Genomic DNA, 25,800 nt, shown 5'->3' on the forward strand with positions numbered 1-25,800 from the left:
AGAGAGTGCACACAAGAGAGAAACAACAGAAAATTAAAGCAAACCCACAGGGGCTCCAAAAACGGAACTATCTGATACAGACTTTAAAATGTTCAAGAAGATAAAACTTTTAATATGGTCATGATGATTAAAGGCAAGATTTTAATATCAGCAGAAAAAAAGGAATCTAAAAAAAAATCAAATAGAAATACTAGAACTGAAAAATAGAACCACCAAAATTAAGAACTCAATAGATGAGTTTAATGCTAAAGAGAGAAGTAGTGGTTTGGAAAACAGGAGAGAAGAAAACAGCCAGAATGAAGCACGGGAGGTGGGGGTGGTAAAGGGTCTATACATTGACATGTGTCTAATTTACATGTAATTGGAATCCCAGATGGAAAGGAGAGGAAAATGCAACAGAAGTAATATTTGAAGAGATAATAGCTGAGAATTTCCCAAAACTAACAAAAGATATCAAATGACAGATTCAAGGAGCTCTGTAAATTCCTAATAAGATAAATACAAATAAAACTATACCTAGGCATATCATAATAAAACTGTTGGAAACCAAAGATAGGGAAAATATTAAAAGGAGCTAGGGAAAAATAGAGATTACCTTCAAGAAAGCAACAATAATACTGTCAACTGATTTCTCAACAGAAACTATGGAAGCAAGAAGACCATTAAACAGTTTCTTTTCAAATAGCTGAGTAAAACAACTGCCAAACCCAAATTCTATACCCAGTAAAAATATCCCTCAAAGGTAAAAGTTAAATAAATATACTTTCAGAAAAACAAAAACAGAGAATTCATCACCAGCAAACCAGTACTAAAACATTCTCCAAGTCAAAGGAAAAGGATCTCAAACAGATTGATGGAGATGTAAAAGGAATAAAGAGCAATAAAATGGGTAAATATATTAGTAAATCTTGTTATTTTTGCTTAGATGTGATAGTGGCATAGTGATTTTTTTAAGAATTTTTATTTTTTAGAGATTTGCAATAAAATAATTATGAATGAAATTATATCTCGGATATGCTTTAAAATAATAAATGAACAGGTAAAAGGAGGTATGAATAGGGAAGGACTGGCTATGGATTGATGGCTATTGTGGCTAGGATGACAAGTACATGCAGGTTCATTATTCTGTTTATTTGTATGTGTTCAAAATTCTCCATAATAAGAAGTTTATTAATAACAGTAATAACAGTAATGACAATATTGTCCTGTGGAATTACATGTATGCATACATATATAATACACATATACATATGTAAATATGTACACATATATCTACACATAAACATATATAAAATTAAAACACATTTTGTATAATCAATAGTATAAAAGTCCACAGAAGAGTAAATGGAGCTAAGGGAGGTCTTTGCATTGTCTGAGAAAATAGTGAAAGTACTAATTAATATTAGATTTTGGGAAATCGAGGATTCATATGGTCATCTTTAGGATAAGACAAAGAGTACACAACCTCTAAGCTAATAGAGGGAGGAAATGAAATAATTTTTTTAAAATAATTCAAAAGAAGGCAAGAGAGGAGAGAAAAGACCATAGAGAGAAGGGGAAAAAAGAACGTAAAACAGGCAGAAAACAGAAAGCAAATAGTACGATGATAGATGAAAATCCAAATGTATCTATAATTTCATTATAGATGAATGTATTAAATGCTCTAATTAAAATATAACAATTGTCTCACTGGATAAATAAAACAAAATTCAACTATCTCCTGCTTACAGGTGATGTATCTAAAGTATAATGATGCAGAAAGGTTGAAAGTATTCTTAAAAGGATAGAAAAGGACATACAATGCAAAAACTAAAAAGAAGCTGATGTACCTATATTAATATCAGACAAAGTAGACTCTGAAAGGCAAAAAGCATTACCAGAGATAAAGAACATTTTATAATGTTAAAAGGTACAACTTACCAGGAAGATATAACAATTTCAAATTTGAATGTAATTAATATCATAGCTTCAAAATATGTAAAGAGAAATATCACAAAGCTACATTCATGATGACTGACAACCAGAAAAAAAAAAAAAAAGAGAAGATCTGAACAATACAATTAACAAATTTAACCTATTGAGATATAAAGAAAACTGCACTCAACAACTGCAAAATATACATTCCATTCAAGCACATACAAACAACATTTATAAAAATTGATTATAGGACAAGCCATAAAACAAGTCTCAACAAATTTCAAAGAAGTGAAATAATACAGTGTATGTTCTTTGATCACAGAGCAATTAAGCTAGAAATTAAAAAAAAAACTAAAAAATTCCTATCTGCATACAAATCTTCTAATGTCTAGGTTCTGCTACGCTATAGAGTGCTCTCTAGGATGTATTGTTACATGAAAAAAGCAAGGTGCAGAACAGTGTGTACACTATGCAATTCTCAATGGGGAGGGGTTGCAAAATACAATATATTTGCTTATAATTATTTTTAATGGAAGGACAGCACAAATGCTAATAAAAATGATTACCTATGGGGAAAAAGTACAACAAAGTTTGAAGGAGACAGGGATGGAAGCTAAACTTCTCTAAGTATAGCCTGTTTGTAGTTTTGACTTTGGAATCTAAATTTTTTATAGAAAATGCAACAATTACATTAAAACAAGAAAAAAGAAATTCCTAAAAATCAAAAACAAAATGAAACTAATTATATAGCAAATTAGTGACTTAATCACAAAGAAAAGAAATATTTTAAGTGATTCAAAAAACACTATGATTTCAATACACACCCCTAATGGAATATATCATAAAGACAAAAATAATTATAGAGAAATCTTCAACTGTATCCAGTATTCACACTGTTAGTAATAATATTAGTATTGGTATTTTGGAACTAGTTTGTGTATATTTTTGAATAAAGAAAAGAATTACCCTAATGTTAGAAAAGAACACAAGAGAAAAGAGATACAAATATAAAACAAAAAAGTTAAGCCAAAATCCTGTAATGTTAAATCTGAAATGGAAATGTTTAGTATAAATTTATGATGTCTTTTTCTCTTAAAAAAAAAAAGTTTTTCCTAGCTCTTTGCATTGAAAAGGACTAGAAGCAATAATCAACCCAGTAGCAATGAGAATCCCTAATACCCAGATTCTAGTATCTAAATATAATTTCTCACTAACAAGAACCAGAGCTCCACAGAGAATTTACTGATCTCAGTTTTGAGGTAGAAAATGTACTAAACAAGTCCGGAACAAACTGATGTACCACAAATACTTAAAATAATTTAAAAAGACCTCACTGGCCACCTCTGCATTTTGTTAGTGCACTACCTCAATCTAAAAACCAGGAAATAAAGGGAAAGAATCAAGTATTCATCCCGTCTTATCAGAGTTAATGAGGGAAAACTCTTCTTTTTAGAAGTCCAACCAGTAATGCAAAAGTAATGAAAGAATTAAAATATCACCATTTTGCAGCTCCTTGTAAAGAAAGAAATATCATCAATGACTACCCAAACCATTTGGTAAAAGGCTAATGGGAATACGTAAATTGGATTAGGCTGAAACAAGCTGAACCCCCCAAACAATATTATTACAAAAAGAGACATAATTAGATATTATATACCTAATGATATGATGGAATAGGAAAGACACATAATACATATGAAGTATTCAAGCAAAAAAAAAAAGAACTGGATATTTTTGGTATAATTCTGGCATTTGCAACCCCATTAATGTTTCACAAATTTTGAAGTCTAACTCATATTTTTTTTTTCATTTTTATTGAGATTGTTCAGATACCATACAATTATCCAAAGATCCAAAGTGTACAGTCACTTGCCCCTGGGTACCCTCATCCAGCTGTGCATCCATCACCACACTTAATTTTTGTTCAATTTTTAGAAACTTTTCATTACTTCAGACAAGAAATACAGTGAAAGATGAAAAAGAAAAAAAGAAAAGGAAACTCTAATCCTCCCCTATCCCTAACCAACCCCCCTCAACTGTTGACTCGTAGTATTGGTATAGTACATTTGTTACTGTTTATGAAAAAATGTTGAAATACTACTAACTGTAGTATATAGTTTGCAATAGGTATATATTTCTTCCCTATATGCCCCTCTATTATTAACTTCTAATTGTATTGTCATACATTTGTTCTGGTTCATGGAAGCGATTTCTAGTATTTGTACAGTTGATCATGGACATTGCCCACCATAGGATTCAGTTTTATACATTCCCATCTTTTGACCTCCAACTTTCCTTCTGGTGACATATATGACTCTGAGCTTCCCCTTTCCACCTCATTCATACACCATTCGGCACTGTTAGTTATTCTCACATCTTGCTACCAACACCCCTGTTCATTTCCAAACATTAAAGTTCATCCTAATTGAACATTCTGCTCATACTAAGCAACCACTCCCCATTTTTAAGCCTTGTCCTATATCTTGGTACCTTAAATTTCATGTCTATGAGTTTACATATTGTAATTAGTTCCTATCAGTGAGACCCTGCAATAATTGTCCTTGTGTCTCTGGCTTATTTCGCTCACTATATTGCCTTCGAGGTTTTGTCATCAACCCATTTTTTTTTTTTTAATATGGTTTTGTTCACTCACCATACATTCCATCCTAAGTAAATAATAGATGGTTCTCTGTATGGTCATATATCTATGTGTTTACCACCTTCACCACTATCTATATAAGGGTATCTACATTTCTTCCACAAGGCAGGAGGGAGAATCAAAGAAGGTAGAGAGGCAAAAGAAAGAGGAAAAAAAAATGACAGCTAGGAAGCAGCAAAAGGAAAAATAACCTTAAATCCAAGTAGAATAAAGAATCAGACAATACCACCAATGTCAAGTGTCTAACATGCCTCCCCATCCCCCCCTCTTATCTGCATTTACCTTGGTATATCGCCTTTGTTACATTAAAGGAAGCATAATACAATGATTCTATTAGTTACAGTCTCTAGCTTATGCTGATTGCATCCCTCCCCCAATGCCTCCCCATTTTTAACACTTTGCAAGGTTGACATTTGCTTGTTCTCCCTCGTAAAAGAACATATTTGTAAATTTTATCACAATTGTTGAATACTCTAGATTTCACCAAGTTACACAGTCCGTCTTTATCTTTCCTCCTTTCTTGTGATGTCTCACATGCTCCCCACCTTCCTCTCTCAACCGTATTCATAGTTATCTTTGTTCAGTGTACTTACATTGTTGTGCTACCATCTCCCAAAATTGTGTTCCAAACCACACACTCCTGTCTTCCATCACTCTGTAGTGCTCCCTTTAGTATTTCCTGTAGGGTGGGTGTCTTGTTCACAAAGTTTCTCACTGCCTGTTTGTCAGAAAATATTTTGAGCTCTCCCTCATATTTGAGGGACAGCTTTGCTGGATGTAGGATTCTCGGTTGGCGGTTTTTCTCTTTCAGTATCTTAAATATATTACACCACTTCCTTCTTGCCTCCATGGTTTCTGCTGAGAGATCCGCACATAGTCTTATTAAGCTTCCTTTGTATGTAATGGATCGCTTTTCTCTTGCTGCTTTCAGGATTCTCTCTTTGTCTTTGACATTTGATAATCTGATTATTAAGTGTCATGGCATAGGCCTATTCATCTCTTCTGTTTGGAGTACGCTGTGCTTCTTGGATCTGTAATTTTATGTCTTTCATAAGAGATGGGAAATTTTCATTAATTATTTCCTCTATTATTACTTCTGCCCCCTTTCCCTTCTCTTCTCCTTCTGGGACACCAATGATACGTACATTATTGTACTTTGTTTCATCCTTGAGTTCCTGGAGACGTTGCTCATATTTTTTCATTCTTTTCTCCGTCTGCTCCTTTGCGTGTAGGCTTTCAGGTGTTTTGTTCTCCAGTTCCTGAGTGTTTTCTTCTGCCTCTTGAGATCTGCTGTTGTATGTTTCCATTGTGTCTTTCATCTCTTGTGTTGTGCCTTTCATTTCCATAGATTCTACTGGTTGTTTTTTTGAACTTTCGATTTCTGTCTTATATATGCCCAGTGTTTCCTTTACAGCCTCTATCTCTTTTGCGAAATATTCTCTAAACTTTTTGAATTGATTTAGCATTAGTTGTTTAAATTCCTGTATCTCAGTTGAAGTGTATGTTTGTTCCTTTGACTGGGCCAAAACTTTTTCTTAGTGTAGGTTTTTAGTGTTTTTCTTAGTGTAGGTTGTAATCCTCTGTTGTCCAGGCATGGTTTCCTTGGTTATCCAAATCAGGTTTTCCCAGACCAGAACAGGCTCAGGTCCCAGAGGGTAGAAACATTCAGTATCTGGTTTCCGTGAGGGTGTGTCTTAGAAAATTGCTCCACCCTGTGATGCCTCATGTCACTGTGCTTTTCTGCCCAGCAGGTGATGCCTGTTAGCCTATAATTCTTGACTGGTATGAGGAGGTATGGTTGTGTTCCCCCAGGCTCTGGGGTCTGGTTCTGAATGGAAAGGGCCCCACCACTTTCCTCCTAGAGAAGACAGACCCCTCAGGTGGAGGTCATTAGCATTTCAGTGGTCTCTCTCTCTGCTTGTGCTGTCTCCACCCTTCCCAGAGTCACAGCCCTGGAAACTGAAAATGACTGGGGCTTTCTCCAATGAACTGAAAAAGAAACAGATATTCCCCTTCAGACCCAGTCCAAGGCGACCCTCCGGCTCTCCCAGGTCAGTCGTCACCCAAAGCCTCTGTCTATTTTTTGGGGATTCGTACCTGTAGTGAGCAGTTCACACTCGCTACTTAAAACCCCAGTTGGAGCTCAGCTGAGCTGTATTAGCTTGCTGGGAGAGAGCTTCTCTCTGGCACCACAAGGCTTTGCAGCTCGGGCTATGGGGGAGGGGTCTCGCGACTTGGATCCGCAGGTTTTACTTACAGATTTTATGCTATGTTCTCGGGCATTCCTCCCAATTCAGGTTGGTGTATGATGAGTGGATGGTCTCATTTGTCCCCCTGCAGTTATTCTGGATTATTTACTAGTTGTTTCTGGTTTTTTGTAGTTGTTCCAGGGGGACTACTTAGCTTCCACTCCTCTCTATGCCGCCATCTTGCCCCGACTATCTCATATTTTTTTTCCCTATAGAGGTTAAGTTAAGCAATTCTGAAACTACTTTCTGTATATTCTAGGATTAAGCAAATAAGTAGATATGTTGTGAATAATGGGAGCCAGGTTTCTGCTTGTCAGAGAAAGAAATTATGACTATGGAAAGGGAGAAGGCTAGAGAGACCCTGTGGTATTGGGATGGAAAAGGAGGGACCAATATGAATTCATGGTTTTTAATATAGATAGATACAGAAATGGATAGTGAAATGTATGTATGTATTTATGTATTAGTATATGTACATAAAAACATATTTCTTAGCTTAGTCCACTAAGAGGTCCAAAAGCAATGATACCCCAGTAACAAATAGAACACCCAGCACCTAGATCTTGGCTTCTAACTAATATTCTCAATAAGAGGAACCAGGGCTCCTTGGAGAAATGGCTAGTTCTAGGGCTAGGACAGGTAAAGTACAATATGAACCCGGAATATCTTGTGCTAAAAAGGCAGTACTCAAAGAATGACAGAGATATGTTTCATTATCCAAATCTAGGACAATTTGAGCATCAAGATAAATAATGACAGTAAGGGATTATAAGCCATTAAATAAATTAAGAATTTATGAGTCCATACTGATGTAAATAAGTAAATAAAAGGGGAGAAAGGAAAGCATTTCCTTACAAGAGAATAGCAACTAATAAATGTAGAAGGAATGACAGAATTAGAAAAATCACCATCTGGCATATATCATAGGAATAATTAATTCAGACAAGAATCATCAACAGAAGCCAAAACTGGTTAATGAAATTTTGAGGAGTAACAGGATATTCGCATAGTCTCAAAGTATCTCCCTGACAAAGGGACAAATAATAACTTTTTAGTAGAGAAATCTAATAGATACTAGATTAACCAAAGTTAACATTACCAGTAATGGGACATTATGCGTCTTCTGATACTATGCACCGAAAATACAACATTACTTCTGTGGTACTCCTGCCAAAAAATGCATAACCCAAATCTAATCATGAGGAAACAGCAAACATCCAAATCGAGCAATATTCTAAAACTGACTGGCCTGTACGTTTCAAAAATATCAACGTCATGCAAGCATGCAAGACCAAGAAAGATTGAGGAATTATTCCAAAATTAAAAAAAAAAATGATTAAAAAGAATAATGAAACTGAATATAACATATGACCCAGAATTTTATTTTGCTATAAAAGACAATATGAGGAAAGTTGGAAAAATCTGAATATGGTCTAGAGATTAGAAAATAGTGTTGTATCAATATAATTTCTTAATTTTTATAACCGTACTACTGTTATGTAAGAGAATGTCCTTGTTTTGAGGAAATGCATACACTGAAGTTTTTAGAGATAAAAAGGCAGCATGTCTCTCAAATGGGTTCTGGAAAAAAATACATAGACACACATATACATATATATGTATGTAAGTATGTATGTGTGTGTATGTGTGTGTGTGTGTGAAAAGGGAGAGAGAGAGAATAAGGGAAAAGTGGTAAAACATAAGAGAATCTGAGTGAGGAATACATGGGAATTTCTTATACTATTCTTGCAATATTTCTTTTAGCCTAAAATTATGTTAAAATAAAGTCTTTAAAAATATCAAACCTGAATTTGATCAAGCCTTTAGATCTCTCAATTTACAGGAAACATAGGGGATAGCTGGCATATTAAATGAAAGCAAAGGGATGCAATAAGCCAAGTCCAGACGTAGAAGTTATACAGGGCAAATAACTCAGTTTCTTCAACAAATAAAAGGCAAGGGGAGGTGGAAGACAACTAGGGAAATTGGAATACTGACAGGACATTAGATGGTGGTTATGCTAAAAGAAAAAAGTCTTTAGATGTCTTGGATTTGCTTTAAAATAATCCAGCAGGGGATGGAGGTGGCTGTGAGTCCTTAATAATAATAACCATGGAAGCTGGGAGTAGGCACATAAGGGTTTCTTACATTGCTCTCTCTACTTTTGTTTATCATTGAAATTTCCTATAATAAGCAGTCAAAAAAACATTCTTTTAAATAATCTACAGGTCAAAGAAGAAATCACAATGGAATCTAAAAATATTTTGAACTGATGACAACAATAAAAAATTTATAGGACATAGCTGAGCCAGGCTTAAGATGAAATTTAAGCCCTATTAGAAAAGGAGAAAGGCTAAAAATCATTGATCTAAGCATCTACCTCAAGAAGTTAGAAAAAGACAAAACTGTCCTGTGAGGGGCCTTGATGCTACACAAGTGACCAGAAACCGAGGATAAGAGCAAGGATAAGTGCTTTGCAAGAGCCAAGTGCCTTCTGTCTGAGACCAGGAAAGAGGCTAATATAAAATGTAAATACTGGCTCCAGGCCTCACAACCTCTGATAATTACACATGATGTGTCTGGACAAAGCTTGACCTGGGAAAGTATTCTCCTTTACCCTTCCCAAACGTTTATGGCCTCTGACTTAGAAAAATTCATCCAAACAAGGCACTCTGATTCCCAAGCCTTGCGAGCCTCTAGGCTTCCCTCCCCCACTGTGCTCGCCACAGTCTGACCAGGGCTCAGGATCACCCACAGCTGCTCACCAGTATTGCGGATGATATAATCTAGGACCACCAACCGCTCAAACTGCAGCAGTAGTTGCCGATTAGTGTTCTCAGGGAGTGGTTCTGCTTCAAAACGTCGCAGCCAGTAATCTGCATCTTTGTAGCCTTCAACAAAGAGTTGGAATGAACCAACCTGCAACCAAGAGGGAGGAACACAACTATTTCCCTGTAGTCCAAGTCCAAAGGCCCCAGGAGTAAGCCAGGTACCCACTAAGACTGTGGAATTTATATCAGAGGAGGACTTGTTCAAAAGATCTTTACTTCTTCATTTCTTTTCAAGTAGAGGAGAAAAGGGGTGTGGCAGTAATTGTCCATAAAAATTCAAGCCATCCAAATGGCTCAGTTGTGTAAAATAAGAACGTTAGGGTCTCCCTAGCCTCTTTCCCAAGTTAGAGGGCCTCTAACTTGGTTTCCCAAAACCTCAGGCCCTTGCCAGAAATGAGGAAGACAGGAGCCTCGGGGAAAGCTATTCGCATGCCCATATGCAAGTCTGTAGGTACCATGCTTCACCATTTGGATGACTATGCCTCCATAAATCATCACACATCCCCTTTGATATGCCACACAGGTGCAGAACCTCAGTGTATACCTTTGGAGGTAGCCCAATGCGGTTAAAGCACTGCCCAACTTTTGGCACTTTCTCTAGCGCAAGACGCTTGCCCCGGGACTTCACTCGGTCAATGGCACTATAGTTGAAGGTCTCACTGGCCAGGTATACTACCTACAGCAGAAAGAGAAGAGATATCCAGGTTAGAGTCAAGTTTAAGAAACCAGACTACTTTAACAGAGAATGGCTAGATGCTCATCAATTCTCTTCGTCCAGGGCCCACAAAAAGAATGCATTTCTCAGCTTTCCTAGCAGTTAGGATAGGGTGTATGAGTTCAGGCCAATGAAATATTGATGAATTGATGTATATACATCACTTCCAGGCCTGGCCCCTAAAATCTCCCACATGATCCTTAGTTCACATTCCCCAATCTGTGCAGCTAGAATTAAAGGGTTCTGAGATGGCAGAACCATACCATAGAAGCCTAGATCCCGTCGCTACAAAGAAGAGAGCCACCCAGAAAGGCTCCCTAACTGGCATGGATCTCTGACGTGAGCAACAAACTCTTATTGTATTCAACCACTGAGACTGAGGGGTTGTTACAGCAGTTAGGGTGACTTAATTACCCTGACTAATACAGTCACCTGGGTTAGGAGATGATCGCCCAGTGCCTGCCCATGAGGAAACTGCCTGCCTAGACAGTCATATTTTCTCACCAGATAAAAAAAGATTACAACATACCATATACCCTTTTATTTCCTTTTGAATTTTGTACATGTTCAATTATTCATATTCAAAAAAAGAAACCAATGTTAAAATGGTTTTAGTTTTTAATGGATTGCTATTATATGCATATATATACATGCACAGAATATATCTGGAATATTACACAAGAAACTAGTAATAGCTAATAATAGCTGTCTCTGAAGAAGGAAACTAAGTGGCTGGGAAACAGGGGTGGAAGGGAACCTGAATGACTTTTTTCTGTTTATTCTTCTGCACCTTATGATTTTTGCACTACATGCATGCATTGCCTACTCAAAAATATGTATTTTTAAATGGGCCATCAATATCACACTTGAATTGTCAAACTGCAGTGACATCACTGTAATCCATATATATGTCTATTATCACACTGATCACATTGTCTTATGATTGTCTATTCATATGTCCAACAACTCTCTTTAGACTAATGAGATTTGGGAAGGATGTTTATTCACATTCACATGTCCACTACCTAACACAATGTCTGGTACATGCTCATTGAATGTTTATTGAATGAAAGAATGAATGAGTTAATGAATTACAAGCTTCTTTCAGAGACAGTAACAAATGCATTTTACCATATGAATTCATAAACTCCAATTTATAATAAAATTATTTCTTTTTCTAAGTCTTGCAAAATTCATTACAAGTAACTAATCATTTTGCAAATAAACCTTGGAGGCAGAGGTAAACAAAATAATTCTTTCTTCCCCATCCATCCACTGATCCGTCCATCAATCCATCCATCGATCATTCATTCACAGAATACCTGGATGTATAAGATACTGTAGTAGGCACTCCCTGCCTTACAATTCAGAACACTCAGGCACAGGATGAATGAAGAAAGGGCTTCCTAAGCTATGGCTATCCTGCTGGTTTCCACAGTGAAAACTCTGGCTTTAACTCTTAAACCAATGCCAAGTCATAAACCACCCTTTTCCCCCACTAGATATATTTTGATCTCTTTTTGTAGCAAATAATTTTTTTCCTATGAGTAATGGAATAATCATAACCTGAAACCTCACAGGAACAGACAGGAGAGGCAGCTAGTGAGGGAGAATTAGTGCCTTCCTATTTGAAACTTCATCACATGAGACCCATGTCCACAGTGACAGATGTACTGTTCAACTGGATGGAATCCTGTCACAAGGGAAGGGGAGGCTGGAAAGGGAGAGATTTACTCTCACTATTCTGTAGTTGTATCCTAAGCTTGCAAAGTTCTGGACTTTTGATATCAAAGTCCTCAGGCTATATCAAGGTTTTCTAACTGGGAAAGAGGAAGATCAGAGATGGAGAAAAAAGGGACTGTGGGGTGACATTAATGATTAGAACAGCTCACAGCACTACCACAAGTCAACACATATGGTACATTTACATTCTTCCAAGCACTGTGCTAGGTGTTTTACATGGATTATTGCATGTGATTTTGATAGTCACCCTATCAGAGTAGGAACTATGCATATCCCTGTTTTTACAGTGAGGAAATTGAGCCCAGGGATGGTTAAGTGACTTGCACAGGATCACCCAAATAAAAAGCTGCAGAGCCAGAATTCAAACTTGAGCCCTCTGATCCTTAGGCACTGCACTCCAGGAGCACGGGCAGAGCAGGCAGTCACAGGGCCAGGGGCCTAGCAAAGGAAGGAAATTACAGAGTGATGAGCAAGGAGTATTTAAAAGAGTTTCTAGAACCCAGAAGGGCCTAATAGGAAGATTTCAGGTTGGGCAGGAGATCTTAGGAGCATTCATTATCATACAAGATGTTCAAAGTATGCTATTTAACTACCTGCACAGAGAGAGGAAGCTATAGCTTAAAGGGAAGGAATGAGCTGCCCAAGGCCAGGCAATGAATTAGAAGTTAAATGGGAACTACAAGCCTGGTCAGACATTCTCTTCACAAACCTGAAGTTGGGGATATTTGGTATTGTTTCTCAGGATTTGACATTTATTCACTGACTCAGCTGGTACCTACTGAATGCTTACTATAACACTTTGCTAGGTCCTGAGACTAGAAGAAAATTTCAAGATATGGGACAAGACTTCTACAAACTTACAAAATAGCTGGTTTATTGTTTGAAGTCTAGTGGCAAAGGAGTAGACACAATTAAATATCTACAAGCACTCTAAACACATTTTCTTCTAAACTACCTTGGAAAAACAGAAAAACAAGTTTGAAGGGGAGTTGCAGTCCACTGAGCAATCTCTTTGCCCTCAGAGTTTGCTTCCTAAACCTGCAAAGAAAACCTCAAGCAGAGGTTTTTAATCTAGAGGCCATGGTCCTTAGGGGGTCAACGCATAGACTTCAACTGGTCTATGAACCATCTCCCTGAAATTATATGCAAAACAATGATTGCAAATAAGTGTATTTTTTTTTTCTGGGAACAGGATCTATAGCTTTGATGAGATTCTCAAAAAGAATCCCAGACCCCCTGACTGGAGCTACAAAGATGCCACCCATTATTGCCTTTAAGATATTAGATCAGAGTTCTACCATTTAACTCTCAGATAACCACATACTCAATGGGTGATGGCATGAACTTATATGCTCATATGCTGACCAGCATATTCCTCCCCCTCATCACCCTTGAGTTTCATAGATCCAAGGGAACATCCTGGTACAGGGGTTCCTAAACCGGGGTCAGTAAACTCTCTGAATTGTATGCAACTCAATTCTGTATGTAAGCACATTTTTCTGGGGGAGATGGTTCAAACCCCTCAGGAGAACCTCAACCAAGTCTATAACACATACAAGGTTAAGATTCTATGTTTGGACTGCCTGGAAACGGGATCCTTATTTTGATGAATCCCAGAATTCCACAGCATAAGCTTAATGAGAATTCCATGTTGGTTCCCTGTAAGGATTCAGTCCAGACCTTTACTCTAACCCTCAGCCCATTCTAGGGTCCTCCTCATCAGAACCCTGCTTGAGTGCTTAGCTGGTATCAGCTGGTCCACTGTATACTATATATCTAAAGCCTGGAATGGCTCAGAAGTGCAAGAGATGAGCCACAAAAATACATAAGTTTCTAACCAGCAAGGGGTTATCTGGGATCCAAAGATCCAGGGAGCTTATAGATGTGCATGAGACGGTCTGTGAACATCCTGAAGTTATATGAAAAAATTTTACATGTATCCTTCAGAGGATAGATTTCATTAAATGATCCAATCATGAATCTAACTTCTCCCCGCAAGAAAAAAGATTAAGACCCCAGACTCAGGACATAAATAGCTCTCACTGATCCTAAGGGTCCCACCGGGGCTTAGGCCTCAGGAAAACTCTGGCCAGGCAATAAGGCTTCCGAGAGGCAGGTCACTTACCTTTGTACGGGGCACAATGTTCAGTTCCAGTTTTTGGTCCACCAGGCTGGCCCCTGCCTCTGAGAGATAGCCCTGGTTGAGGACAAGGCAGTCGCGGCCAAAGCAGCAGGGACAGCACAGCTTCTGCAGCCACTTGGTCCACTTAGGATTAAGATGCCCATATGGCTCTTCATTCTTGGGCTTAAAGACAGCAATGATCTTCTATACAGACAAAAGAAGAAGGAGAAGTTAAAGGGAAGTTCAACTAAAGTAGCCCACAGACCAAGTCAGCAGGAAGCTAGAAAGAAAAGAGAAGACACAGGCATATAATAATCCCTTCTTACAGTAAGACAAAGGCTTCCCCACAGCTTGCAAGGGGAAGACACCAGTTCATGTGTGCAGCTAAGAGATCCTCTACTAGAAAGGGCTTTGACCAAAGAAGGTGCCAAATCAAGTCATTCTTTCATGCCACTACATTCTTCTCTATTTTTCTTCCGTCACATCAGTACCAACCTCTACTGTTTTGCCCAAATAAATAAGGTAAATGGATGTCTACATTTCTGAAAGTAAGATACAGAAGCCATCTCAGTGGTAGATCCCAAGTCACTGGCAGCAATCTTATGCCAACACAGTGCTGCTTCCTGCCTTCCCAGAAAGGATACAGCATCACATTGAATATATCAAAGCATCTAAAGAAATATTTTCAAAAAATATCAAAGGGTTAAATCTTTTCAAAAATATCAAAGGGTCCAAATAAATCTTCTCAAAAAACATTAAGAAGAGGGCAGGGCAAGATGGTGGAGGGCAGGGCAATTGGCAGAGTGGTGAGGTGTAGAATTTAGTTACTCCTCTAGAGCAGCTGGTAAATAGACAGGAACTGTATGGAACAGCTGTTTCGGGTACTTCTGTGACCGGACATGCATCATACACCAGTCTGGAACGGGTGGAATGGCTGAGATTGCAGCAAAGAACTGTAAATTTCCCTGGCCAGGGGGCTGGCGCCCCTCCCCACAAGCACAGCAGACTGTCTTGGAGCTGGTTCCCTGAGGGAAAAAGAAACAACCTGTGCTGGGAGCAAGGAGGGAGGCTCCACCATGCCCCAATTGCAGAATTAACAAATATGGACTGCTGAATAAAAGCTCCAAGCACAGATAAACTAAGAGCAGGCATGAAAGGAACTGGGAGGATTCAGCCTAGCAGAGAAGAGATGGGGCTAACAACAAAAACATAAAAACAGAGAATTTTGGTGTTGGAGGCGTTCAGAATATTTTCTTGCTGGGCTCCAAGAAAAAGGGGCGCATAGAAACAGGTACCAACTCCGGCTCTCATAGATTGGGGTGATGAACGCATAACTATATGATGGTACTGTAAACAGTTGATGTACACCATGGATGACTGTATGGCATGTGAATATATTTCAATAAAACTGAATTTAATTAAGAAAAAAAAAAAGAAAGTATCAGTGAACTAGTACACACAAAAGAACAGATAGGGAAAAGAATGGAAAAAATATGAGCAGCATCTTAGGGAACTGAATGACAACATGAAGCACAAAATATATGTATTATGGGTGTTCCAGAAGGAGAAGAGAAGGGAAAAGGGATAGAAAGAATAACAGAAGAAATAATCACTGAAAATTTCCCAACTCATATGGAAGACACAAAATTACAGATTCAAGAAACATGGCATACCCCAAACACAAAAGATCCCAATAGAACTACTCCAAGACACTTACTAATCAGATTGTCCTATGTGAAAGACACAGAGAGAATTCTGAAACCAGCAAGAGAAAAGCAATCCTTCACATACAAGGGAAACGTGATAAGACTATGTATGGATTTCTCTGTGGAAACCATGGAGGCAAGAAGGCAGTGGTATGATATATTTAACTTATTGATAAAGAAAAACTGCAAACCAAGAATTCTATATTGGCAAAACTGTCCTTCAAAAATGAGGGGGAGTCTACGTGGGACCCGACTCCCAGGGTTGTAAATCTCCCTGGCAATGCAGAGTATGACTCCCGGGGATGAATGTGGACCCGGCATCGTGGGACTGAGAGTATCTTCTTGACCAAAAGGGGGATGCAAAATGAGACGAAATAGTTTCAGTGGCTGAGAGATTCCAAATGGAGTCGAGAGGTCACTCTGGTGGACATTCTTATGCACTATATAGATAACACCTCTTAGGCTTTAATGTATTGGAATAGCTAAAAGTAAATACCTGAAACTACCAAACTCCAACCCAGCAGTCTGGACTCCTGAAGACAATTATATAATAATGTGGATTACAAGGGGTGACAGTGTGATTGTGAAGACCGTGTGGATCACACCCCCATTATCTAGCGTATGGATGAGTGGAGGAATGGGGATAAAAATTAAAGGACAAATGGGGTGGGATGGGGGGATGATTTGGGTGTTTTTTTTCACTTCTATTTTTTATCTTGTTCTGGTTCTTTCTGATGTAAGGAAAATGTTCAGAGATAGACTGTGGTGATGAAAGCATAACTATGTTATCATACTGTGGACAATGGATTGTATATCATGGATGATTGTATGGTGTGTGAATGTATTTCAATAAAACTGAATTTAATAAAAAAAAAATGAGGGGGAGATTAAAATATTTTCAGACAAAGAGACACTGAGAGAGTTTGTGAATAAGAGACCTGCACTACAAAAAATACTAAAGGGAGTGATACAGGCTGATGGGAAAAAACAGGGGAGAGAGGTTTGGAGAAGGGTGTAGAAATGAAGACTATCAGGAAGGGTAAATGGAGAGAAAAAAATAAGATATGAAATACATCTAAAAGGCAAAATGGTAGAAGAAAGTACTGCCCATATAGTAATAATACTACATATTAATGGATTAAACTCCCCAATTAAAAGACATAGACTGGCAGAATGGATTAAAAAACAGGACCCATCTATATGATGTCTACAAGAAACTCACTTTAGACACAAGGACAAAAACATGTTGAAAGTGAAAGGTAGGAAAAAGATATCACGCAAACAACAACCAGAAAAGTGCAAGGGTAGCTATATTAATATCAGACAAATTAGACTTCAAATGCAAAATAATTAAAAGAGACAAAGAAGGGCACTATATATTAATAAAAGGGATAATTAATCAAGAAAACATAACAATCATAAATATTTACGGACCAAGCCAGAGTACCCCAAAATACATGAGGCAAACACTGACAACACTGAAGGGAGAAGTAGATACCTCTACAATAATAGTTGGAGACTTCAATACACCACTCTCATCAATGGACAGAACATCTAGACAGAGGATCAATAAGGAAACAGATGTTGAATTGTATGATTGTGCCAGTCTGAATGTATTATGTCCCCCCAAACGCCATTATCTTTGATATAATCTTGTGTGGGCAGACCTATCAGTGTTAATTAGATTGTAATTCTTTGAGTGTTTCCATGGAGATGCGCCCCACCCAACTGTGGGTGATGACTCTGATTGGATAATTTCCACGGAGGTGTTGGCCCACCCATTGGATGGGTCTGAATTAAATTACTGGCAGCACTATGTAAGATCAGACAGAAGGAGCAGGCTTGCCACAGCCCAGAGGGACACTTTGAAGAAAGCACAGGAGCTGCAGATGAGAGACAGTTTGAAGACGGCCGTTGAAAGAAGACTCTTGCTCCAGAGAAGCTGAGAGAGGACAAATAACCCAAGTGCAACTAAGAGTGACATTGTTAAGGAACTACAGCCTAGAGAGGAATGTCCTGGGAGAAAGCCATTTTGAAACCAGAACTTTGGAGCAGACACCAGCCATGTGGCTTCCCAGCTAACAGAGGTTTTCCGGACACCACTGGCCATCCTCCAGTGAAGGTACCCGATTGCTGATGTGTTACCTTGGACACTTTACAGCCTTAAGACTGTAACTGTGTAACCAAATAACCCCCTTTTATAAAAGCCAATCCATCTCTAGTGTTTTGCATTCCGGCAGCATTGGCAAACTAGAACAACAATAAATGAACTAGACTTGACAGACATTTATAGAACACTACACCCCAGAACAGCAGGATACACATTCTTCTCAAGTGCTCATGCATCATTCTCTCGGATAGACCACATGTTGGGTCACAAAGCAAGTCTCAACAAATTTAAAAATATTGATATGATACAAAACACTTTCTCGGATCATAATGGAATGAAGTTGGAAATCAATAACAGGCAGAAGGTCTGAAAATACACAAATATATGGAGGCTAAACAACACACTCTTAAACAACCAGTGGGTAAAGCGAGAAATTAGTAAATATCTTGAGGCAAATGAAAATACAACATATCAAAACTTATGAGATGCAGTAAAAGTGGTGCTGAGAAGGAAATTTATTGCCCTAAATGCCTATTTTAAAAGAGAAGAAACAGCAAAACTTGAGGAATTAACTGCTCACCTGGAGGAACTAGAGAAAGAACAACAAACTAATCCCAAAGAAAACTGAAGGATAGAAATTACAAAGATTAGAACAGAAATAAATGAAATTGAGAAAAAGGAAAATAATAGAGAGAATCAACAAAACCAGAAGTCGGTTCTTTGAGAAAATCAACAAACAAAATTGATGGGCCCTCTCTCTCTCTAGCTAACCCAACTTGGCAGGTGAAATCACTGCCCTCCCTGCTATGTGGGATCAGATACCCAGGGGACTGAGTCTCCCTGGCAACGTGGAATATGACTCCCAGGGAGAAATGGAGACCCGGCATTGTGGGATGGAGAACATCTTCTTGACCAAAAGGGGGATGTGAAAGGAAATGAAATAAGCTACAATGGCAGAGAGATTCCAAAATGAGCCGAGATGTCATTCTGGTGGGCACTCTTATGCATAATATAGACAACCCTTTTTAGGTGCTAGTGAATTGGAGTAGTTAGCAGTAAATACCTGAAACTATCAAACTACAACCCAGAGCCCATGAATCTTGAAGACAATTATATAAAAATGTAGCTTATGAGGGGTGGCAATGTGATTGGGAAAGCCATATGGACCATACTCCCCTTTGTCTAGTTTATGGATGGATGAGTAGAAAAATTGGGGGAAGAAAAAACAAACAAACAAAGGCACCCAGTGTGTTTTTTTACTTTAATTGCTCTTTTTCGCTTTAATTATTATTCTTATTATTTGTGTGTGTGTGGTAACGAAGGTGTCAGGGATTGATTTTGGTGATTAATGCACAACTATGTAATGGTACTGTGAACAATCAAATGTACGCTTTGTTTTGTATGACTGCAAGGTATGTGAATATATCTCAATAAAATGAATTAAAAAAAAACAAAGGTAATAACACTTAAAAAAAATCAGTGGGCCCTTAGTTAGGCTAACAAAAAAAAAAAAAAAAAAGGAGAGAGGGAAAGAGAGAGAGGGAGGGAGGGAGAGAGAAGAACAGATGCAAATAAATACCATCAAAAAATGGGAAAGGGGACTTAACTACTGACCCTGCAGAAATAAAGGAGATAATGAGAGGATACTACTAGCAATTATATGCTAATAAACTAAACAACTGAGAGGATACTACGAGCAACTATATGCTAACAAATTAGACAACTTAGATGAAATGAACAACTTCCTACAAAAGCATGAACAACCAACATGGACTCAAAAAGAAATAGATGACCTCAACAAACTAATCACAAGTACAGTGACTGAGTTACTCATCAAAAACCTCCCCAAAAAGAAAAGCCCAGGACCAGATGGCTTCACATGGGAATTCTACCAAGTATTCAAGAAAGAATTACCATCAATCCTGCTCAAACCCTTCAAAAAAATTGAAGAGAAGGGAAAGTTACACTCATTCTATGAAGCCAACATCACCCTTAACTCCAAAGTCAGACAAAGATACTACAAAAAAAGAAAATTATAGACCAATCTCTGTAACGAATATAGATACAAAAGTCCTCAACGAAATACTCACAAACTGAATCCAGCAGCACATTTAAGGAATTATGATCAAGTAGGATTTAGTCCAGGTATGCAAGGTTGGTTCAACACAAGAAAATCAATTAACATAATACACCACATCAATAAATCCAAGTCAAAGAACCACATGATCATCTTGATCGAGACAGAAAAGGCATCTGACAAAATTCAACATCTTTTCTCAATGAAAACACTCAAAAAGATAGGAATAGAAGGGAACTTTCTCAATATGATAAAGGCAATATATGAAAACCTCACAGCTAACATCATACTCAGGAACAAGACAGGGATGCCCACTGTCACCACTGTTATTCAACATTGTACTGGAAGTTCTAGCTAGAGCAATTAGGCAAGAAAAAGAAATAAAAGGCATCCAAATTGGAGAGGAAGAAGTAAAACTTTCACTGTTTGCAGATTACATGATCCTATATGTAGAAAATACAGAAAAATTGACAGCAAAGCTACTAGAGCCAATAAATGAAAACAGCAAAGTGGCAGGGTAGAAGATCAACATGCAAAAATCAGTAGTGCTCCTATACACAAGTAATGGGCAACAAGAGGAGGAAATCAAGACAAAAATTCCATTTACAATAGCAACCCAAAGAATCAAGTATTTGGAATAAACTTTAACCAAGGCCACGAAAGACCTATACACAGAAAACTACAAAAAACTGCTAAAAGAAATCAAACAGTACCTAAAGAAAATGGAAAAACATACCATGTTCATAACTGGAAGACGAAATATAGTTAAGATACCAATTCTACCTAAACTGATTTATAGATTCAACGCAAGACCAATTAAAATCCCAACAACTTACTTTGCAGAAATAGAAAAAACAATAACCAAATTTATCTGGAAGGGCAGTGCGCCCCAAATAGTCAAAAATATCTTGAGAAAAAGGAATGAAGTGGGAGGTCTCACACTACCTGACTTTAAAGCATACTACAAAGCTACCACAGTCAAAATACCATGTGTGCCAATTTGAATGTTTTACATCTCCCAAAATGCCATTATCTTTGATGCAATCTTGTGTGGGCAGACATATTAGTGTTCTTTAGATTGTAATTCTTTGATTGAGTGTTTCCATGGAGATGCAAGCCACCCAACTGTAGGTGATAACTCTGGATAATTTCCATGGAGGTGTGGCCCTGCCCATTCACCTTGATTAGTTTACTAAAGCACTGTATAAGCTCAGACAGAAGTGTGCTTGCTACAGCCAAGAGGGACACTTTGAAGAATGTATAAGAGCTGAGAGAGGAGCTGCAATTTACAGAGACATTTTGAAGACGGCCGTTGAAAGCAGAGTTTTGCTGACGCTTTGGAGGTACTAGCCAAGAGTTTGCCCCAAGAAGCTGCAGCATAGAGAGAAACATCCTGGAAGAAAGTCATTTTGAAACCAGAACTCCAGAGCAGGCACCAGCCATGTGCCTTCCCAGCTAACAGAGGTTTTCCAATGCCATCGGTGTTCTTCAGTGAAGGTACCCTACTGTTGATGCCTTTCTTTGGACATATGCATGGCCATAAGACTGTAACTTTGTAACCAAATAAACCTCCTTTATAAAAGCCAATCCATTTCTGGTATTTTGCATAACGGCAGCATTAGGAAACCAGAACAGGTTGATTGCAGAGTTTTGATAATGGATGGTAGTGATGGTAGCACAATACTGTGAATGTAATTAACAGCACTGAATTATATATTTGAATGTGGTTAAAGGGGGAAATTTTAGTTGTATTTATGTTACTAGAAGTAAAATTAAAAAAAAAAAAACAAGACTGTACAACACAGTGAACCCTATTGTAAATGATGGACTGTAGTTAACAGCACAATTATAAAAATGTTCTTTCATGAATCCTAACAAATGTACCACACTAAGGCAAGATGTTAATAACAGGGTGGTATATGGGAACTCTGTATTTTATGCATGATTTTTCTGTAAATCTACAACTTCTCTAGAACAAAAAGAAAAGTTGAGGAATGACAAACTAAGAAAGGATCCAAAGAGAAAATCACAGCAGGAAAAATAATCTGCTCCCTGGTTAGAACAGGTTCTCTTAAGTAATCCTGATAGGCAAGAGACCAGGACATGACATGCCACAAAGATGAAATGCCATCTTCTCTAACTCACAGTAACTCAAAGCTCAAAGATCCCTGGAAATATGGGATACTGCTACAATCTAGAAACTATAGCCCTCCTCCTGAAAGTTTCCATCTCCAGATCAGTCAGCCCTATGAGACTGTTTTACATTTATCTCATTCCCACCAGTCCCCGAGCTCATAATTCAAAGGAAGAAAAGCCAATGTGCAATTCAAGTGATTCATTTTCATATCATATGACTCTCTCTCTCTCTCTTTCTCCCCCTCTCACCCCACAGCCAACTCAAGCTAGTCTGTGTCATAGGACATTTTCCTGTGGGTGTTCACTTCCTGATTGACAAGTCACAGTAGAAAACACACACTCATTTGCCTGCATTAAGCAAGTACTCATATTAGGAACTGGCTAAGTGGATGTCTCTAACAAAAATTGGTCAGTCTTGGGGCCAGTTCCTTCATGAAGGCTTGCAAGGATATGAGAGGACAAGAGACACACCAAACTCTCTTCCTCCCTACAGAAAGAACTGATGTCTTCTTAAAGAGAAACAAACTTACTGTTTGCTGGAAAAAGTAAAGTGCATATATTCATATATTCATATTAAAAGACTTCAGAATTACCTTCCTATCCAAAGAACCTAACAAGAGGCATAAGTTAATTACCTTCTTATCTTTGCTCCCCTAGAACTCCAGGCTCTGAACAACACAGAGGATGACTGATAAGACCATTGTAACTCCCTGGGACCAGGGGAGCAAAACCACAGGGCAACTTGAGGCAAGTCCCAGAATCCAGCAATGAGTTCAACGGAGGCACAACGTGTCAGCAAGCTGGTCCCCAACAAAAGGAAGACCAAGACATTCCTACTACCAGAGGACTGCAAAACACCAGGGCTGAGGCTTAAATATTTCCACTTAAGGGAAAATGCCAGGGCTGAGGTTTACATACTTGCACTTAAAGAAAGAAGAACCTGAAGGTCAAGGCATCATTTACAGACTGACTTCTCAAACTTCTCAATTTCTTCCCACCATAAGGGGAATCAGAAAGTATTTTATCAACTCTAAAAGCATTAGTAATCATGGTTACTAAGGCATCTCAGTATTATAGAGTTTCATTAACAAATACGGTCTGGACAGGACAAATGGGAGAATGGTAGGGTGGGTAGGATGGAGTGGTAGTTCCATAATTTCTAAAAAGGACAGGCTCAAGGCTGGTAATCTGTTGGTGGGGTGGGGAGGGGAGGAGAGTTAAGGAACTCATCTTGAAGCTGAATTTGCACAGCAAGCAGTTTTTACTTAGACTGTCATTTGTAGGATTTAAAATTCACCCAAGTCACCTCTTGATAACAACCACTGATGGGAAGAAAGGGGCAGACAAAAAGCATTCAGACAGAAGGGCAGAAAGTACCTTACAGGATGAAGTTTAGGCCTCAGTACAATTCAATTTGGTTAACATTTACTCAGTACCTAGATTGTGCAAGACAACATAATGTACAAGTACTCTGCAAGGTTTCCCAGATAGATACATAAAACAGCCTCTGGCCTAATTTCCAAAGCTAATGCTCACTTTACAAAATCAATTATGTTACTGAATAATCAAGAATACTCTCCTCATTCATAGGGAACAAACTCTAAAGCCACTCAAACAGAAAAACACTCACCAATATTCAGTTGAGATAGAAAATGACTACTGCCTAATTTTTCTCACCACCCTCTCTCGTTTCACATACTTTCAATTCTTTTATTACATCCAGGGGAAAACCTCAGTTTGATGCCAATATTTTAAAAATATTTTTCCTTAACACCACTTATAATCCCCCTTTTAACAAAGGTGATGAGGTGCAGATAGCTAAGGCAGCTGCAGTACATGAAATTGAGGACAAAAAATAGGACAGCACCAGAAGGCAAGAGGCCACTCCTGGCTGGTGTCTGGACCCACATCAATTCCTGAAACCTGGAACCCAAAGAGACAAATATGTCCTAGCATTATTATGAAAATAATTTTGCCCTTGTAGACCCCCAAAAGGGTCTCCAGGAGCTATAGGGACCCTGGACTATTTTGAAATCTGTTGTATCAGACCAAGGTTGAAGGGAAACAGCAATTCTCTATCTAGCTATTTAGGCTGAGAAAACCTTTTTCACATGTTAACTCTTCCAAAGGAAGGGTTAGGACTATTCCAAATATTTGAGACCCTAAAAGAAGATGGGGTCCAAACAGAAAGTAATGAAAGAGATTTAGGCTGTATTTATCTTCCCACCCCTCTGCCATCAACTCAACCTACCTCACCCATTACAACTTGTGATCTGGGACAGCTCCCTATAACAGACGGTAGATGATTAAAACTTCAAGACCAACAGCTGTATATGATATACAAACCTGAATGCCACTTAACATTTTAGTAAAACTTTTTCACTGTTTTAGATTCTTTATTCAATGATGGCTATCAGTGTGTTTCTCAACCAAGTGGAAGGACATAGAATTTCTTGAAGGGCAAAGGTAGTTGGAAGAAGCGCATGTAACACAACAATTTTATTTTTGAATAATGGGAAAAATACTCTACTGTTTTCAAAACAAACTCTTGGTAGATGAAGTATTTTTAAAAGGTAGAAAATCACTGATAAAAGCCCAATTCCTAGAATATGTGGGCAATGTCTGTGTAAAATTTTGAAGTATGTCAAACACCTCTTAGCATTATCTAGTGAATTACTATTCTCAATGGTTATGAAAGTGTCTTCTCAAAACAATACTACTTTTTGCCTTATTCAATGCCATGTATACAAGAAAGCATAATCCAGAGGTAAAGGGACACATAACTTAAAAATGAAACAAACAAAAAACTCTAATTGCTCTCCTACTATGCCAGGAGTTTTCATATGAGACATCTCATTTAACCCTCTCAATAAACTAGTTAGTCACATGCTATTCTGTGAATCTCAGGAATGCAAACACCCAGTCTTACTGGCATCAAAAAACAGAAAATGCTCAAAAATATTTCTGTAAGTAAGGGAGCACGATAAGAGTCCTGAAGTGGAGGGATGTAAGTGAAGAGGGGTAATTTGAAAACTCTCCACCATGGCTTCTAATCTAGCATTTTCCATCTAGCTGTTTCACATCCTTGCTTGCTCACCTTAGGGAGAAACCATCCTAAACTGGGAAAGGGAAGCAGGGCTGTTATCTTTAAGAACCTTTTTGGACGTCTAAGGTCCATAAGTAGAGCTGTGGCAGGGAATCGCAGATTAGCTGCTGCCAATCTGAAGCATATTAGCTGCTTCCCTGGACCGAGGACTTCGATTTTCAGCCAAGCAGAGTAATAGTTCCCAGCCACCACTGCAGCTAAGTTCTGGACATTGAAATGTAAGCAGAAGAGTTGATGCAACTTCTAGAAAGTGCCCTTAAAGGAAGGAGGTATGCTATCCCTCTCCTTTTTCTTTTAACTGGCTGAAAAGCAGCTTTAGCAGCCAGCCTGGGTCATGATGATAGTTGATGAGCTGGATAGAAGGAGGCTAAATGCTTGTTAAAGTAAAATGCCACACCAGCCCTAAGCAGCTGGTAGACTTTTTGCATA

The 25,800-nt window shown here is 38.2% G+C and overlaps 1 protein-coding gene across 1 annotated transcript in view; it reads right to left on the bottom strand.

Annotated features, from left to right (window-relative positions):
• Positions 1-25,800, bottom strand: part of PI4K2A (phosphatidylinositol 4-kinase type 2 alpha) — a 42,306-nt gene that overhangs the window by 13,777 nt on the left and 2,729 nt on the right. The window contains exons 2-4 of the mRNA XM_037803678.1: positions 14,240-14,440; positions 10,201-10,332; positions 9,591-9,744 (exon numbers count right to left, since the gene is read on the bottom strand). Coding sequence (XP_037659606.1) covers positions 9,591-9,744; positions 10,201-10,332; positions 14,240-14,440 — 487 coding nt within the window. The remainder of the gene's footprint in view (positions 1-9,590; positions 9,745-10,200; positions 10,333-14,239; positions 14,441-25,800) is intronic.

Source organism: Choloepus didactylus, chromosome 15, assembly GCF_015220235.1.
Source record: "Choloepus didactylus isolate mChoDid1 chromosome 15, mChoDid1.pri, whole genome shotgun sequence".
Classification (NCBI taxonomy): domain Eukaryota; kingdom Metazoa; phylum Chordata; class Mammalia; order Pilosa; family Megalonychidae; genus Choloepus; species Choloepus didactylus.